At 50.5% G+C, this 19629-nt stretch overlaps 1 protein-coding gene across 1 annotated transcript in view; it reads right to left on the reverse strand.

Annotated features, from left to right (window-relative positions):
* Window positions 1-19629, reverse strand: part of AJAP1 (adherens junctions associated protein 1) — a 108035-nt gene that overhangs the window by 6169 nt on the left and 82237 nt on the right. Inside the window, exons 3-5 of the mRNA XM_080921342.1 lie at window positions 7764-7851; window positions 5777-6019; window positions 3610-3740 (exon numbers count right to left, since the gene is read on the reverse strand). Of these exons, the coding sequence (XP_080777468.1) occupies window positions 3668-3740; window positions 5777-6019; window positions 7764-7851 (404 nt within the window). The 3' untranslated portion in view covers window positions 3610-3667. The remainder of the gene's footprint in view (window positions 1-3609; window positions 3741-5776; window positions 6020-7763; window positions 7852-19629) is intronic.

A 19629-nucleotide genomic window follows, 5' to 3' on the forward strand; every position in this document is an offset into this window, starting at 1 on the left:
CTTTGGCAAACAGAAAGAACCTGAGTGTAATGTGGCTTTTCTGAAGTTCAGCCATCCTGAGGATGGGTGAGAGTCTGACAGGAAGTGGGACATGAGCCACGGCAGGGGAGCCTCTGAGTAGAAGTCAGAGCTACCTGTGGTCACTGTGACTTGGTATGAGACAATGGCTCTCTGAGGTGGGAGCTTGTCTGTCACCATACCTGGGTTTCCCCAAGAGTCTGTCTGCAGGGAAAAGATGTAGCCAGAGTTAGGCACCACCTTGTACAGTACGGTCCTGTGAGGGTGTAAGGATATGTTGGGGTAAGAAACTGCTACACGGAGGCCAGCAAGATGACTCAGGGCAGAAGAGCTTGCTTCAAAAGTGGGAGGAGCCAAGTCCAATTCCCAGAACATACGGTGGAAGGAGAGAGCTGACTTATACATGCCCTTGCATGTAACACACACATACACACACACACACACACAAGGGGGGAGAGAACACTGACACAGAGAGAGAGACAAAATACTGACACAAACACACAGAGACACAACACTGACACACACATACACACACATGGGGTGGGGGGAGAAAAAGAGAGAGAGAGAGAGAGAGAGAGAGAGAGGAGAGCACTGACAGAAAGAGAAAGAAAATACTGACGCACACATAGAGAAACACAACACTGACACACACACACACCCAGAGACCACACTGACAAATACATATACTGACATACATAAACACACACACACACACACACACACGGGGGGTGTGTGGAGAAAACATTGAACCACACAGAAAGAGAAAATACTGATACACACCCACAGAGACACAACACTGATACACACACACACACACACACACACACACACACAGAGAGAGAGAGAGAGAGAGAGAGAGAGAGAGAGAGAGAGAGAGAGATGATCCAAATTCTTTTTAAAGAAACGGCTACATCACCTATAAAAAGCCATCTGAAAATCCTGAAGGCTCTTCGAGAGATAAATATCTCTATTGACTATTAAACCTTAATTAAATGCTTTTCTATTAATTGCTGTTTATTTAAGAGACAATAAGAACCCGTGTAAATCTGAGAGATCTCTCTGGCGGGTCTCTGCTTGTTGCTCATGCCCAGGCCTTAATTATAAGAATCAGGTGCTGCTTGAACTCTGAGAGCTTCCCTCCCAGTGACTGATGAATGGCTCACGAGGCAGTGAGATCTTTAAGCATTTACCAGAGACTAATGAGCCTCTCTCCACAGCTCTGGTCTACGGAAAGTCACTGGAGGTGAAGCATGGCAGGCCTAGTGGCAGAACACATCCTTTTGGAAAGGAGACACAGCATCCAGTTCTTCTGAGCCCAGAGGGTCCCCATGACGCACACAGAGGGGCAGGAGCAGTCTGGAAACAGACGTACTCATGTAGGTGAGTGTGATTCTGAAGGAACTCCTGGGGCAGCTACATCCTATGCCCCATCCAAGATCCGTGTACTGGGATACCGTCAAAACTGTGGGGAGTTCACTGCCCGGGGGAGGAGCAGATACCACAGGAAAGACAAGCGTTCTGGAGCAGAGCAACAGATAGAACCACACATCTGGTTCCTCCAGGCCGGTGTTCTTGTAAATGTTCTTGCTGCAGCTCCCTGCAAGAAGACTCCAGAGTTCACACCCCTGGGCACTGAGGACCGGCCCTCCTGCAGCCTGCCTGTCCATCTGCTTTAACTGGACATCTTACAGCCCCACCCCACACCCGGCCTGCTGCTGCTTGGGGCTGGCCTGGAGTGAGGGGTGTCCCCTGTCGTAGCGATGGGCTTTGTCTCAGACACTTCAAGGGGTGTGCAAGGCTGAGCCACCTTCAGGGTTGGGCAGCGTGACATCATAGAACCAGGCAGCTGTGGGTAATCAATCCGGCCTCACCACCGACAACCTACACCATCTTAGCTAAGTCAGCTGTCTTCTCCCAAGCCTCAGTTTCCCTCCCATAGATGAGCTTGCTGGGATTGTTGTCCTAAGACATGTGGCCTATGGGCCCCCAGCTCTCCCAGAAAGCAGTGGCTCAGTGCGCAGACTCCATGTCAACGATTTCCCTTTTAACACATCTTCCTTTGTTTTAAAAATCGATACTGGGTCTGACTCTGTACCCATGCTGTCTTCAAACTCTCAGTGATTCCCCTGCCTCAGACTCACTACTGTTGGTTACAGGCATTAGCCGCCACGCCCACCTTTGATGAATTTTTAAAGCTATAACAGAGATGTGGCGCCTACCCCACCCTGGGACCTTCCAAGCTTCACCAGACGACAAGGAACCCCATTGCTCCCCAACACTAGCTGAGTTGGCACATCCAAGAAAGATGTCCACACCCTCAATGGAAAGAACACATCTGCAGACCACGGCACTGTGCTCCCAGGATGCACCAGGCTCCGGGTCCTTGCCCACTGGGAGGCTGTGCTTGCCGCTGCGGCTCCGTGACGGCCGCTGCGGGAGGTACATTTCCAGCCTGATCTAACTACATTCACTTGCCCATTGGTGGAGCATGTTGGCTTTGGGACAGAGACTGAAGGCTGGAGATTTGATTTGGACCAAACTTGCGATTCATTAGTGCTGGGATAAAGAACTGACCGACTTGTTTCCACACTGGCTGCAGCTCTTCCCTGCTTCCTGCTGGACCAGGGCTGGGCGTGGAGCCCCTGAGCCATCACCCCACAGAAGGCGAGCATCCAGTGAGGTAAGAACATTTGTGAACACCGCGTCCTAAGAGACGGGTTTATCACGCCACGGGACATGACTGGATGCCTCGTTTACAAGCTGGCTCTGCTGTGACACACAGGCCAAGGGACGGTTCCCAGCAAGACTTGTATCTCCAAGGAAAGAGGGACAAACAGACATCCCCTGGGGGCTGTGTCTGCAGTGTGTGTAAGCAGGAGGTGTGAGCAGTGCGGCGCCCAGGCGAGGCGCTCACACCCTGGACTCCACCGCCACCGCCGCCATCCACAGACTCAGCACAGGAGCCATTGGATGTCAGCGTCTGTGTTCATACCCACCAAAGCAAGCTGAATGTCCCCAGGCAGTAGAGCGTGAAGAATTCATCCTGTTTGGGTGCCAGCCGGCCAGTCTCCAGCTTCAAATTAGTGGATGTCTCAACCCTTCGCTTTCTTTCTTATCGCTTATTTTCATAGTTGAAGACTGCCTTTTAATTCCACTCCAGCCTCCTTTCCCCTCTCCCCCAGCACGATCTGTGTGCCCAGGGTGTGATCCCTGTCTGCTTAGCTGATGCCCTGTGGGTGGCTTCCTGCCGAGGGAAGGGGAGGCTGTGCCCAGAGCTTGTTTCTGAAGGCGATTTCAGCTTGCAGCTCTGCACGGGGAGAGCATGACAGTGTGTTGCTGCTGCAGAGAAATCCTGTGAGCTACTCCACCATTGGGTAGTATGATATGTGTGTGTGTGTGTGTGTGTGTGTGTGTCTAATAGATGTGCCTCAGGGACCCATAGTCCAGTATCCACATAGGGAATGACCTGGGAAACCCACTGTCTTAGAGAGGGGCCCCTGGTTATCCCAAACAGAGGTAAGGGTGGTAGATTGGTGGGAGGGGGCGTGGCAAGGAGATGGGGAGGGCATCCTGCCCCAGGAAGATACATACCATGAAACAGACACATGGCGTCTGCCCCGCCCCCAGGAGGTAAAAAGCCTTCGGCCAGTCAGCAGGAGATTTCAAACCATTTCTCAGACACAAAGGCCACAGGGATGAGATGTCTATCAGCAGAGGAGGATCTGTGGAGAGCAAAGAAGGCTGGTGTTAGCCTGTTAACACAACAGGTCAGGTGAGCTGGGCAGCTGCGGGCCGAGGCTGCTCTCTTGAGATGGGTCTTTAAGGGACTACCTTTTTTTTTTTTTTTTTTTTTTTTTTTTTTTTTTTTTTTGGCAGGCTCACAAGCTGAGAGACTGAGGACTCAGGAAGGCTGGCCTTCCCTCTGTGCCATCTTCAGATGCTGGCTTTGGGATAAGCCCAAAGCCAGGGTCTATGCATCCAGAAGCAGAGATCATGTTGCTTACAATAGAAAGGACAAGACTTAGCTCCTAAAATACCTCCCTCTCATTTTGTCATTGAAGGCAGGTTACTGTGATGGTTAATATTAACTACCAATTTGACACAACCTAGAATCACCCAGGGAGACAATCAGAGTGAGGGGCTGTACAAATCAGGTTGGCCTGTGAGCATATCTGTGGAGTGGGTTTATCCTGACTGTTAATTAATCTGGGGAAAATTCAGAGCACTATGAGTGGCACCATCCCCTAGGCAGGGGATTCTGGGAGATTTCAGACCACCATGAGTGGCACCATCCCCCAGGCAGGGGATTCTGGGAGATTTCAGACCACCATGAGTGGCACCATCCCCCAGGCAGGGGATTCTGGGAGATTTCAGACCACCATGAGTGGCACCATCCCCCAGGCAGGGGATTCTGGGAGATTTCAGACCACCATGAGTGGCACCATCCCCCAGGCAGGGGATTCTGGGAGATTTCAGACCACCATGAGTGGCACCATCCCCCAGGCAGGGGATTCTGGGAGATTTCAGACCACCATGAGTGGAACCATCCCCCAGGCAGGGGATTCTGAGCTATGTAAACATGAAGGAGGCAAGCAAGCAGGTATTCGTGCTTTCATTTCTCCCTGCTCTAGACTGTGGCCAGCCGCTTTAAACTTCTGCTGCTATGAAATTCCTGTGATAATAGACTGAAACCTGGAACCATAAACTGGATAGACCCTTTTCTACCCTAAGCTGCTGTTGGTCAAGGTATTTCATCACAACCACAGAAATAAAACAGGAAAACCACCACCTGAGTGGTAGCCTTCCTGGCTCTGAGAGTTAGCCGGGTATGAGAGTGTCAGATAGCAAACCCTCTACAGGTGGACAGGTTCCTCTCCAAGGCACAAACCCGCTCACAGCAGCCAATAGCACAGGAGCAAATGAATTGGTGACCAGAAGCCCTAGATGTCCAAGAGCCACCCTTACTTATAGATAAAGCAGCAAATAGGGTAGAAGGGGCTGAGTGACCCAGAGCTGACTTCCCCATGGCCACAACAGGGAACCCTTGACTCTGCTAATCCAGCTCTGACCAGGGGTAGGGACCTCTGAGGCATATGAGCAGCCAGCTTACTGCCTCATTTTATTTCTTTTTTTTTTCTAATTTGCAAATGATGCATGGGTGCATAGTCACTTAAAAAAATAGCTTATTGATATTTTAATTTAATGCTGGACAAACCCTGAGCAGCTGACTCAGGGGTTTCTTAACCATTCCCGAGATGGCTGGAGAAGCGTGTCTTCTTTGAGGGATCATCCATGAATAATAAAACAGCATTTAATAAGAGGCTCCAGACCTGGAGTCTGCTTGGTGTTTTCTGTGTTTCTGAGCTGTCTGCTGACAAGTTATTATTGACAGAATCTCAGAGACACCGACTGTGGGAGGACCCGACATAATCTGCTGATACGCTAGGGAGCAGCAAGTACTTGTCTGGCTTTGAATCCTGAGGCTGGAGGGCAGCTAGCCCTTCAGCCTCCAAGCACAGTGTGAGGGGCTGGGAATACTTCTTTGTCACCTTTCGGAGTCCAGGATAGGTTTTGGCTGTGACCTCTGCTGTGTAGCCATATACCTGTTGATTCAACTTCATTGCTATTGTTTTGACAAGTCAGCCCTCTGCACACGCTGGCCCGTGGCAAGCCTTACAGAGCCTCCGGCCAAGACAGCAATGACCCGTTTACCCACGCAGAGCTTTGAGCCCCCGAGCCCGGATCGTGTGGAACTCACCGGTTTCCATTGAACGTGGACTTGTACTCCCCGGTCGAGTGCAGCATCTCATCGGCATACACTGGCACGGAGGCCCTGACACACTCGTGGGAACACTGCAGTGTTTCATTATAGGCGGTGAAGATGTCCACGCTGCTGGGCACCCGGGCCGGGGTGAAGTCCGTCAAGTTCTGGCAACTCTCCTCCTGCTGATTCATCTTCCGCTGGTGGCTGTTCCTCCGGGTGTGCCCACTTGGGGCACAGCTAGGAGAGAGGAGGTGTTGAGTGGGGGTGGGCAGGTCCTGGAGTGCATGTGCATCTCTTTCTCTCTCTCTCTCTCTCACACACACACTCATACACACAGTCACACAGATAGCCACACACTCACACACACACACACACATATAACCACACACTCACACACACACTTGCACACACACTCACATATACACACACACTCACATACACACACACGCTCACACCCATTCACTCACACACACACTCACACACACACACCTACTCACACCCACTCACTCACACTCACTCACATACACACATACTCATACACACACACACACACACACACACACATCCACAGTGAAGCCTCTGCTGCCATCATATTACATGGTAATTCCCAGCCTCTTCAGAAAGATCAACCACAATCAAGTAATCAGCATTTTTTTTTTCCAAATATAAAATCTGACTTTTAAATGTGGCCATTATTGCAGGAGTGCTTTGAGGTGAGAGATGGGACTACGGAACCTTATTTGCCTAAAGAATGTCTGCTGGGCCAGGGTGGCTGACTCGGTTTCCCTCAGATGCCTTAATAGGATGGCAAGGTCGATAATGCCCATGGTGGGAGGGCTGGGTGGGCAGGAGGGAACCTGTGGGGGTGGTCTGGGCTTAAAGGCTGCCTGACTGTTGGATGAGTTGCTGAGAGGGAGCTCCTGGCCTCCTCCCCCGCCCCCTGTGATCTTGCCCAGAATACATCTTCAAAGAGGAAACAGTGACTTCTGTTTTTGTGTTCATCCTTGCCAGGGATTTAACAAAGGCTCTCATGCCCCATGCTCTCTGCCTCACTCCCCCCAGCCGTGGAGGAGGAACAGAGGACCCCACTCCTGCCTGTGAGGGAATGCTACATGAGAGTCAAGGTGACACTGAAGCCAGGTGGCCTGTCTTCTGAGGGTCTCACTCCTCTGCTTCTGTTTCCCCGAGTGGGAGGGAGGCTCTGATTCCTGCTGAACCCGAGCCTGAGGCAGAAAGCACCGCAGAAGAGACTCACCCCTGGCTGCTCCGCCTGCCACAGAAGAGGGCCTAATGTCGTACTACGCCCCGTGCACAGGGACTGCTCCCCCCTCACCCCCTCCAAGTACTTTGCTATCCATGTACACCGGATCCACCAGGGGCCCACCTGCATACAAGGTGTGAAACCCGTGGAATGGGGTTTGTCCCGGGTGGTGTGGTTCCCCCTTGCTACCTAACTCTGGCTCCCTCTCTTCTCCTGGGCTGGTCCAGCTGCTGGAACCTGTTATTCACATACACCCGGGAATGGTGACACACTGCTCCACTGAGGAGCTGGAGCTTCCGGGCCCGCAAGCCTCTCAAGTGGCCGCAGGCAGATCTGAGATGCAAGTGCCACAGGCAGCAAGGAACCCTCTTGCTTTCCTTGGGCTGTGTCAAATGAGCATACTCAACAAGGGTAGCCTCAAAGAAGGCCATTTTACAGAAGGGAATGTGGAGCGCAGTCTGTAGGCTGTTCTGTTTGAAATGGGGTCTTGTGTATCCCAGTGACGTGGCTGAGGCTGACCTTGAACTACAGCTCTTGCCTCCACTTCTCGGGTGATGGAACTAGGGGCACAGGCCAGCAGCAGAGCTGGGGTGGAAGCCAAGGTTTCATGCAATCTGGCTAAGTGTTCTGCCAAGGGAGTTAAATCCCAAGCTTCTGAGCCGGTCTTAAAACGCGCAGACCTCCCTGGGTGCCCCGCCGCCCACTGCTCCCGGGCCTTACCAATTTTTTAAGACAAGAGTTGTGATGAGAGCGGCGATGACCATGATGAGGGAGACGGTGATTGTGATGATCTGATGCACGGCCAGACCTGGAGGGGAGGAGATGGGGAGAGGTCAAAGGTCAGCACACGGTCAGGGCCAGGGCGGAAGGTGCCAGGGCTGGAGCTGGCAGGCAGGACAGACAGAAGGACACCGACCAGGCCATTTGAAGCAGCAAGACTGGTACCTGCACCCAGAAGGAATCTCCAGCTCTAACCTCTCCCTTTCCCACGCTCAGGGTCTCAGCAGGGACCTGTCAGTGGGCAGATGCGCCCTTTGCCTTGTGCCTTTACCTGAATTCAAGTAGCTCTGCCGAGACTCCCAAGCCCTTCTTCCTCTTGCATGGCACAAATCTTCCGCTGCTCCATTCTGGAGCTATGAGTGGGTGGAAAGGACTAGCCTGACCCAGGTGGTACCAGCCTGGCTCACAAAGGACCTCCGGAAGATGGGTCCGCCTACTCCTGACCCCGAAGATACCCTCTGAGGGCTGTCTCCTTTTCCTGGAGCCTTCCGTGATCGCAGCCTGCAGAGTTAGTTCCCACCAGTGAAAGAATAAAGGTCGTGTGAGTCTTCGGTCACCTGGGCTGGAAGTCCCATCCCTCTCCCCAGGGAAGAAGTGACAGCATGGGCAGGAAGGGGACAGATGGGCAGGGCCACCTCAGCAGTAGGATAGGCTGAGTCTAACAAGTACTTGTTGACTTTGTAGACAAATGGCCACGGTCATGATTTTTCCTTCATCCCTCTCCAGTGCTCCCAACCGGTGATACAGGATAGAGGGAGAAGGCAGGCACGACCTCCAGCCTCCGGTCCCATCCTCTGGACTTCATCTATCACGGCCCTCCTGGGACATGGGGATAAGTACTTTTCCTAGCTGACTACTAGCCAGTCATAGTGGTCTGCAAGGTACACAGCCCTGGCTCATTCCTGGTGTTGGCAAACATGGGACCTGAACGGAAGGTAGCTTGGGAGAACCCTCTGGGCAAAGCATCTTCCTCCACGGGCTGATGTCTTTGAGATGAGCAGGCCTTGTCTTTGTCTCTGCCTGGCACCCAATTCTAACACCTGCTTCACAGACACTCGATCATCACATCTGATAGATCAAAGGTGCCAGGGCACATATTCCCACATGGCAGACTGCGGTGTTCGGAGGTCGCTGGCAGCCTCCCAGAGAACGTCACACAGACAGATGTTACTCCTCTGCTAAAATGTGATCATCAGGGGAGACTTGCTCGTGAGTGATTTCAAGTTGGCAAAGCCAGAACACACGTCCCAATTCCCCACCTCCTCCTTCCCTGAGAGGAACTGCCATTGGTCATGAAGGATTCCTGTTCTGGTTCATGGGAGGAGCATCAGTAGAAAAACTAAAAGACACAGGACTGTCATGGCCACCCACTATTTCTACCCATTGATTCAAGAGCCATTGTGGTACATTCTCTCTGTGCTGCGCAGTACTGGTTGAGGCCTTCGTAACCAGCGAGCCTACTCTCAGGAAACAACGAGTCAATTCTGCTTGCTTTGAAGCTAGAGCTCTCTGCTCGTTGTGGCCTGCGGCTTCCCATACTCCTCTGCTTGGTCTGGAGCACTTCCTGTTGACCTCAAGTACTTCCTGTGCCCAGTCTGGAGCACTTCCTGTTGACCTCAAGCACCTCATGTGCCCAGTCTAGAGCACTTCCTGTTGACCTCGAGGTGAGTCTCCTACTCCTTCGAGACCACCACTCAGCTTGCCAGTGGGGTTAAGGCCAAGCTACGCCACAAGTGATGTCTTCGATCTCCCAAACAATGGAGAACCCACCATCCCAGTAGTCTCTCTCCTCCTTAGAGTCTGAGAACCATTACAGATCTTGTAAGCAGGGGAGGAGTTGACGAGGATGGGCAGTTCAATGGACAGCCATGAAAAGGGTGTTGCCTGCTCACTGTCCTATCACGTTACAACATCCACAGATTCCTATTGCAGTAGATATTAAAAAATAAATTGCTTTTCTCTTTATCGGCCCTCGTGGTCTTACTCTGAGGGCGCTGCTTCTAGTACAGAGACTCACACGAACTCTGTCACTTGGCCCGAGCCACCCCACAGTCTCCCTCCATCTGCACAACTCCCTTCCCGGGCGGTTTACTCTGCCTGCCCTACTGCCTCCGTCCCGGGGTGTTTCTTTACTCCAAATCCTAACACAAACACAACTATATAAACTGATATCTTTTCATACAGGTTTATATTCAATTCTCAATTCACAAACCCTCTACCCAATAAGATTACAACAAATAGACAAAAGTACAAACTTATCTATATAAGATATTAGACCTATAAAATCCTTAAATGTTCATAGCTACTTAACGCCAATTAAGCCCACCCGGATCTAATTCATCCTTCCCAAGGTTCATCTTGGAACTTCTCTCTCGGTCCTCCCCTGTCCTATGACCTCTGACCCTCTCTCTCCACCGTCCTTCCTCCGCCCAATCACAGGCTCTTACCTTTATTTTACTAATTAAAATGGGAAGGTTCAGATGAAGTCACCTTCACGAGTACATGACTAGGCAGCCCTTCTTGGGGAAGTGAAATTAACATGAAAATACGAGCTACAGGACAATCTACAGCGTCCCATAGAACAGTTATCCTGAAAGACATGCTGATCGCCTGGGTAGACAGTGAGGAAGAGGAGGAAGCTGATGACTAAGGTAGAGACGATGGTGGTGATGATGATGGTGGTGAGGATGGTGGGGATGGAGGTGAAGATGGTGAAGATGAGGGTGATGATGGTGATGACGATGATGGTGGTGACCCTCACACTGATGGCAGTGTGATAGTGATGAATATTTAGATTTCGGTGGTGGTGACGACAGTCACAGCCATCATCAGTGTAACTCAAATTTTTCTTATGACCATCATCAGAAGCATCATCCTATCACAACTATCAACCCCGAGATCAATCATCACTAACACCATGCTAATGGCTGCCATTATTTCCACGAGACTGAAGGGAGCCAAGGAGAATGGTGGCAGCGATGATCACAGTCACTCATTCAACAAGCATCAGGCGAGGTCCGTATGACGTTCCCCCTGTAGACCTGGCAACGCCCTGAGTAGTAAATTCTCCAGTGACTGGTTGCAGAAGGAAACCTTCCCCCACCCCAGGGAATCTGTGTACATTACTCAGATCATGCACCAGTTGTACTGTACAATCCTGGGCAAACTTGGCTACTCCAAGTACTGCTCCTTGCTTGTGTGTCAGAGGCTAGCTCCCTTCCCCTCAAAAGTCTGGGAGAAAACAAGCTCGTACGTTCATGGAGGCAGAAGCTCACAAATCATCATTTCCTCTGAGAGAAGGCTCCATGAACGCCACCCCAGGCCAATGTCGGAGAGCCTTCCAGACACACCGATTCCCACAGTGAGAACTACGTCTTTGTTCCTTGGGGTGAATGGGCTACCTTCTATACAAAGGCTGGAGAACTCAATTGCTGGACTGAGGGCAGACAGGAAAGAGCAGAAGGCAGAGTGGAAGGACAGACAGCAGCAGGGACTGGCTCACCTGAGAAAGGTGGCCCTCCAGAGGCAAACAGAATACCCTGTCCAGAGACTCAGCTATCCAGCTGTGGTCTGCAGGCGCAGAGACCAGGGTGACCCTCAACACTGCCCTTTCTCATCCAGAGAGGATTCTCTCACTGAGCTGGCTATCTGCAGAAGCCAAGTCCACAGAAGACAAGAGGCCACGGACAGAGGCATCACGCATGGATTCCTCACTACCATCCCTGCAGCTGAGGAAGGAAGTAGACCACTTCTACTCTTGGTGAAAGAAACAAAGAGGGAAATGGTGGGCTCAGGGGGATTCTTCTCAGTGATGACTCTGAATGCAGAATACCAACCTCTGACTAAGGCGTGAGTTCCTGGCCTCTCAAATTGTCATCTTTGTATCTGCATCGACCCAGTGCACACCACGGCCTTGCCCAGAACCTTTAATGGTGGTTACATGCCATATTGCTACATCTATTACTAAGAAATAAGAAACGGGAGAAGGGAACAATGCTGTACTGGCTAGGCTTTTATCAACTTGACACAAGCTAGAATCACTTGGGGAAAAGAAACATCAGCTGAGAAATTACCTCCATCAGACTAGCTTGTGGGCAAACCTGGGCTTCATGTTCTTGATGAATAACCGTGCCTGGGCAGGTGTGTAAGAAAGCCGACTGAGAAAACCATGGCAGGCCAGTATGCAGTGTTATGTCATGATCAGTGCTTCAGCTCCTGCCCCGACTTCCCTTCATGGACCACAAGCTGTTAGAATGAAATAAACTCTTTGCTCCCCAAGTTGCTTTTTGGTCATGGGGTTTATCACAGCAAGAGAAACCCTAACTGAGTCAACTGTCAAAGCCTAGGGCACATTTTAAAAAATGTGTTCTTCTTGAAAATTTATGCACTAGTTGTTTACTTACACAACTTCTACTTCTACTTCTCCCTCTTCCCAACCCTTCCTGTGTCACCCTCTCCCCTCAAGCTCATGATCTTCTTTAATTATAGTTATTACTGTTATATACACATACATATCTATCCATCCATTCACCATCCACCCATCAATCCACCCACCCATCCATCCATCCATCCATCCATCCATCCACTCATCCATCAACCTATCCACCCATCTAACATATTGAGTCCATTTAGTGTTTTTCAAATGTGCGCGTATTTTGAGCTGACCATTTGGGATTGGATAACCTACTGGGGATATCCCTAGTGAATGAAGCCTGACTAACCCTCTCTCTGTAGCCACTGATTACCCATAGTTTTTAATCCAGGGGTGAGGCCTTGTGAAATCGAGTCTAACACCTTGGCCTATGTTGAGTGTGCAAGTCATTACGTGGGTCTTGTTTAGGCTGCCATATCAAGACTACATGGGTACAGCTTCCCCATCATGTCCAGTTACTGCCCCTGCTTTCGAAGCAAGATCTAAGAGACGAACTCACAAACTCTACAGTGACAATGGTGGAGCAGAGACTGATCCAAACAGCATTTTCGGGAAGCAGTTTGGATTATGGGAAATCTACGAGGATGCCTTTGGTCCTTTCCTCCCACTAGAAGACTGTCTACTAAGAAGAGAGCAGAGCCACATGGGAAATTATGGGATGTTTACAGAATCTATGCTCTGTGACCTGGTCCCCTCCAGATGCCAGAAGTTGTTTATAATCTTCAAATGGAGCTAATGTAGGCAAATGCTTTCTCACAAATAAATACTTTAGGCTTTTCAGGAGGTATAGTGTGTGTAGCCAGCATGTTCTATGCATATTAATATACTGATATTATTTTATGAGATCATAATGATCTTATTATAACATAATACTAATAGTATGTTGATATATTATTATGCATAATTACTATGTATGATCACCTTGCATTATTGCAATAAAAATACTAGAGGAAGCTAACCTTATAAAGAGAAAAGGTTTATTCAGCTCACAGTTTTAGGGGGTCAGAGGCATGGCACCGGAATCAGCCTTGTTCTGGTAGCTGCCACATTACATCATGGTGGATAGTAATGGTTGGGGAATACACAGGGATGAGGTAGTTACAGAGATTGGGGGGACGAGGGGAGGGAGGCATGTGCCGGCTCATGGATCCCATGGTCCCATGTGAGGGCACGCACCCAGTGTTCTAAAATCGTCCTTTAGGCCCTGACTCTTCAAGGCCCCAACCCTTCCCACACCAACCGGGGACCAAGTCTCCAGTCGCAACGGACCCTTGGAGGCACTTAAACTACATCCCAAACATACTGTCCTCTCTACTAGACTAGGCTGTTAAGGTGCAAAACCCACCATAAACAATGTGCAAAAATTTAACTGTAATTGTGTTTCAATAGACACACACACACACACACACACACACACACACACACACACACATTTAAAAAACAAAACAAAACAAAACAGCCACCATATTCTGTCTATGCACAACAGTTTTCAGAATCCTCATTATGGTGAGTAGCCAAATTGGGGGGGGAGGGGCTACTTGTAGATTTAATGGAAGCATTCGTGTCTTCACAGACTAAAGCCGAGTCTCCCATTGTAAACCTGTGGCTCAAAAGACCAGAATCTTCCCATTCCCTTGCCAAAGGGACACCGTCTGCAGGGATTTTCATCGGCCATTGTCTAGATGATGTAGAAACAGCCGCAGCCCTTTGCTTGCAACTGGCCCTCCACCCAGCGCATCGCCAGCCCCGCTGGGTCAGGTCTGCCCCCAGGCAGCTGTAGTGTAGACCACTTTGCGTGACGGGTCTCTGGAGATCTCGATTCGATGGGATTCTTGATTCTCGGAAATCAAAACTCAGAGACAAACTGACCGACTTAATCCCTTCACTTGGAAATGTCTCAGCTAGGTGTCCGTCTGTCTGTCTCAATTGCCTTCACTCACACTGAAGAGAACCTGCATCTCGTGAACGATACGGGAGGTCGGCCAGCTCACGGGGAAGGCCCACTCAACACTGGCATGGCGCCGTATAGTCTGTTCCCAGCGTGGAAACGCAGAGACAAGGGGATCTCTAAGCCTCACTGGCTAACACTGTAGCGCAGTCGGAGCACAATGAGAGAGGCCTCAAAGGAGAACATGGGTGGCATCTTGAGGGTGTCACCGGAGGTTGTCCCGTCTGCCATGTGCATATCCTTGTGTGCGTGTGTGCACAAGTATCTCTAAGTAAAAGGTCAGTATGTAAAGCTTTAAAAAAATACTACCAAGGTCTGGCAGCCATTGTGTGGAGAGAGCCTTGTCACGCTGGTCTCTGGAAAGGATGATGTCTGCTGTGCGCATGTCAAATTCTCAGGCAGAAATCCTCCAACCCCGTCTGTCCTTCCTTACCCGCGTCTCCACGCTCATGCTTGAATCTGTTCCCCCTGCCAAAGTCTCTGGTGACCCTTACATAACACTTGCAGGGACATCTGCCCCATAAACCCACTGACCCTGTACAAAGCAATCCTCGAGCTGTCACTACTCCAGCTGTCACAGTAATGTCACCTCAAAGAAATATACACTCCCCAGATAAAGTTTTTAAAAAGCTACAAACTTTCTCCCCTCCACTTTCAAGGTCAATACAGAATTACATCTTCCAACTCTTTGAATTAGGATGCGGCCCTGGAGTCTGGGAGCTCGCAGTGTGAGGGTGCTTGCTCCCCTGTCCTGACAGGTGTTACTGTTCCTGCTAATTTAGGGGCTCTTTCTGCTCCCGGTAATTGCCGCTGTATACTAATGTGGTAGGAATCAGCCGCCATGCAGATAATGAAAAATTATACCCAGAATAATGGATGGGGACAGATGGATTACCAAGCTCCACATCAATCAATAGGGCTTTTATGGTTATATTTGTGGTGGTGTGTAATAAGATCTGGCCCTGAAGATTGATGGGGAAGCTGGTAATCCATCTCTGGGTCTGAACGAGGTCTTATTAAAATAAGCCGAATCAAACATGGACCAGTCTGCTCGTGGCAAAAACAAACCCATCATGGTTTCCTCCTTCGGCACAGGAGGAGGTGAGCAGTACAGCTGTACCTCAAACTTGAATGAAGACAAGAGCGATGGCCTTAGAATTTTCCAGATGGTGGGTTTTTTTGTTTGTTTTTGTTTTTTTGTTTGTTTGTTTGTTTTGTTGTTGTTGTTTTTGTACTCAGAGTGGCTCACTTGATTATGCAGGGGCCTCATGTACCTAAGTTGCAGGTGCAAAGGCCCAGTGGCCACTGGAAGACAGCAAGACTGCCTTGTAGTGGCTAGTTTGATGTGTAGAAGATTACATGAGACACCCAAAAATGTGCCGGTTCTTAGGCATTCACAGATGAACAAGACCAGTGATGTAACTCAGAGATGTAACTCTGCGAAGCCTTCAAATGGGGTAGGCATGAGCACCAGAGCCCTTCTGATGAATACTGCAAGCAGGCGGAATGTATGAGCAGAGATTCCTGGGATCCGTGGGGGATGTGTGGAAACTGACTTATAAGGTTCCTGGAGTCACGAACTTCCACCATCCCCCAATAGCAAGCAGAAGAAATCTCACCATCCACCAACATCAAGCAGAAGAATTCCCACCATCCCCCCAATAGCAAGGAGAAGGGAGCCAGCACACCCACTGAGTTGTTCTGTCCAAGGGCAAAAGCCTACGGCCTGGAACTCGCAGTGAGAATCTCAGTTCAAGGTCCAAAGCCCAAGCACCAGACTGGGATGAATGGCTGTCAGCACCAGAGTCCAAAGGCCCCAGGGACCAAGAGACTGAGCTCCAAGCCATGGCAGGAAGAAGTGGATACTGTCCTTCCCGGGTCTTTCTTGGCGGATGAGTGAATGTCTGTGTACAATGGAGACGGAGGATCTGAGCTCAGTCTACTTATCGACGCTTTCCAGAATTAACCAGGAATCTTGCTGCACTCTTCACCTGGCCAGGTTGACCTTGAGTGACAGTCTAGCTCAGAGTGCTTCAAGCCAAGATGATGAAGGTGGTCTTCACTGAGGTGGGGCAGTCTCCATTCATAAGAAGGGGCAGTCTCCATTCATGAGAAGGGGCAGTCTCCATTCATGAGAAGGGGCAGTCTCCATTCATGAGAAGGGGCAGTCTCCATTCATGAGAAGGGGCAGACTCCATTCATGAGAAGTGGTAGTCTCCATTCATAAGAAAGATCTAAGCAGGGTCACGCTTGAAAGGCAGAGTCCACCACTGGAAGGACTTTGCTGCTACCTCATTGATTTTGGTTTCACCACAGTGGCTTGGTGAAAGGTGGGCGGGGGAGGTTCTCCGAGAACCACCCCAAAGGCTAACTCCACATGGTGCAGGGGCCACCAATGGACAACATATAGTGATATCTTGATACAGTTTCTGTGTTGATGGACCACAGCGTGGTGGTTCTTCTGGGGTCTCGAACTCAGATGACAAAGAGGCTGCTGATCATCCCACAGTAAGGAGCCCACCCTGTAAGGAGAGAGGGTGTGGCCAGAGTGACCACAAGGCTGAGAGCACATAGGCTGGAGAGTGATAATGTTTTTAAACACATGTGTAGCCTCAAAACATGAGCTCTCTGGCCACTCCATTTTATAATTCTTCCTCCAGACTCTGCTTTACTGGTGACAGTGAGCGGCAAGAGATGACACTCATGTGACAGTGGCAGAACATTAGCCACTGTCCTGGGGGAGTTAAATCACGCTCCATTTTCTATACTACCAAGGGGGGGGTAGACAGAATTCAAGAGAATTCATTCCTTACCATGCTGTTTGGTGTTCCTCATGACCACCCTCAAGTCAAGAATTAGCCAGGGAGAGCCAGGGTACTCAAAATTAAGCCTTACACGTGTAAGCTCAGCTTAGCACAGGGCTGGGGTATAGCACAGGTCAGCTATAACCCTATGTAAATTTTATTTTAAAAATCGCTTTTCTGCCAGGGGTGGGGTCTCATGAGGTGTTACTCGCAGTTGACACCTGTTGTGGAAGGAAATGTCGCTCTTCGTTGGGACCTGGGACACGGATACTGGAACGTTGCCTGTGTCCTGGTGCATGAGAGGAGCTCTACCTGGACCCTGGGGCTCATGACTCACGAGGAGAATGGAAGGCATACGGTTAGAGGGGAGACATGTTGGAAGTGTGATGAGGGGCCTCAGGCGGAGGAGGGGTAGGAGGGTGATTAGGATACAGTTCGTGATCAGAAAGTCAAAGATCAGCGAGGGGAACGTGTGACTCTCCAGATGCCCGTCCAGGGAGGCATGGGGAAGGCACTGATCTTAGTCTCCAGCCTCTGTGAAGATTCACCAGGTACCTTGCAGCCCAAGCCCCCAAGAAAAGGAAAGCAACCCCACGAGGGTGGGCAGCCTAAGCTTGGATGTCCGCTGAGGAACTTAAAGCAAGGACATCGATCAGGGCAGGTCTAACCTGTACTGCTCAGGACAGGTCTAACCTGTACTGCACACGCAGCTGAGACACAACCGACTCAAGAGGGTTTACTTCAGAGCTGGTCCCTTCAGGTACCTCAGGCCCTTGAGGAGTGGCGCACTCTCCTCAACACGGGGACCAGCACTGGCCACCTAGGACCCAATAACACCAGCAGGTCACCAGCAGCCCTGTGCTGGCTGGGACTCCTATGGGGACTGGAGGTTGCCTTCAAGGTCCTGATATTGGACTGCGTTAACTCTGGGTGGGCCACATCGGCGGATAAATTCATCTGTATCCAAACGAATTTACATTGGGCATTTCCTTTTAACTTGACAAAGAGCTGGTACCACAGACAGGAAGTGTGGAGAGACAGGGACTTACCACAACCAGAATAACCATACGCCAACACGCCCTCAACCCCAGGGGAGGCACCAGGTTACTACCCCTTCTCAGAGTCACATCCTGGTCATGTTTGGGCCACTTGCTCCTGCTGCTGGTCCAGCTGCCTTTCGACAGTTGGACACACCCACAAGGCAGGAGGGCCCAGAGAACCTACTGTCTCAAGTCTGGTTTGTCTTTGCAGTTGAAAAGTGGTTCTCAGCCTCCCTAACGCCGTGTCCCTTTAACACAGTTTCTCATGTTGTGGTGATCTCCAACCATAACAACATCATCATCACCATCATCATCATCATCATCATCATCACTATTATTTCAGTGGCTGTTAACATCTACTTCTCAGGGCAACCCCAGGAAGCCACACATAGCACTGGCTGTGTGTTCCTACTTATGAACTAAATGTAGGAAGGGCCATGCAGACGACAGACACAGGCTCTCAGCCACACCCAGGGCACAGGTCCTTGTGAACAGCTACTTTCACACACAGGGCTCTGAAGTTGTTTCTCCTTACACACCCGAGGCTTCTAGGGAGGGCGGAGGTTTCAGGTCCTGCCGTCATGGGCCCGATGACCTCACCTCTCCCTGCTGACTCAGAGCTCACAGACTGGAAACAGACAGAAGCAATGGTGGGGTGGGCCCACGAGGGATTCTGTGACGATTTCTTGGCACCTTCCAGGACTACTCATTTCTACGCCCTGCCTGGTGGCTTCTGTGTTACAAGGACATGCCTTGCAGAATCGTGGTTCTCACAGAAACTGCAGCATCCAGACCTGAGTTCACACCCCAGAGGCCTCCGTGACAATGGCAGACACCATGAACTATGCTTGCAACCCCAGCTAGGAGACGCAGAGACAGGCAGGCTCCCTGTAACGCAGCCGGGCTAAACCAGTCGGTGGGCTCCAGGCCAGTGAGAGACTGCCTCAAAAGCAGTGGGCTGTGATCTTAGTGATGGTACTTGGGATGTTTTCTGGTGTCTACATTCATGTGTGTACACATACACATGAACACTCCAAGTACACACACACACGCACACGTTTTTAACACATTTGTTGCTACTGCCCAAGAGGACCCTAGAGCTGCAGGGTAAGAAAGACACTGTGGTGTCTTCCCACAAAAGCACAGTATCTTCCTCACCCATTTCCTACTGCCTGACCAGTCCAGGGAAGGAGAGCTGGCCTAGCTCCAGCCATTCCCAAATCCAAAGGAGGTTGCTGCCTTCAGATCCAGTTCATCAGCTCTGGAAATGGGTCACGCCGACGAGCCAGGCTCATCCATCTGCTGTTCTGACCCTCATGGGTTACAGCCTGGCAAGTAAGTCAGATCGGGGCTGGGATGGGGTGAGGGAGATGTGGTTCTTCTGGCTCCCTAAGACATGGGGAATGAGACTGGCCACTTGACAGACAGCATGGTCTCCAGCAGAAAAGACAGTCACCAGGAACATTCAGAGCCTGCCGAGAGAAGGTTGTACTAGAAACTTCCAGCATTTCCAATCACTAGCTCACTCGGGCAGCATGTCCTGAACCGCCGCGCATGTCATTGGAGAACAGAGGCAGCTGAC

Source organism: Micromys minutus, assembly GCF_963924665.1.
Source record: "Micromys minutus genome assembly, chromosome: 9".
NCBI lineage: Eukaryota > Metazoa > Chordata > Mammalia > Rodentia > Muridae > Micromys > Micromys minutus.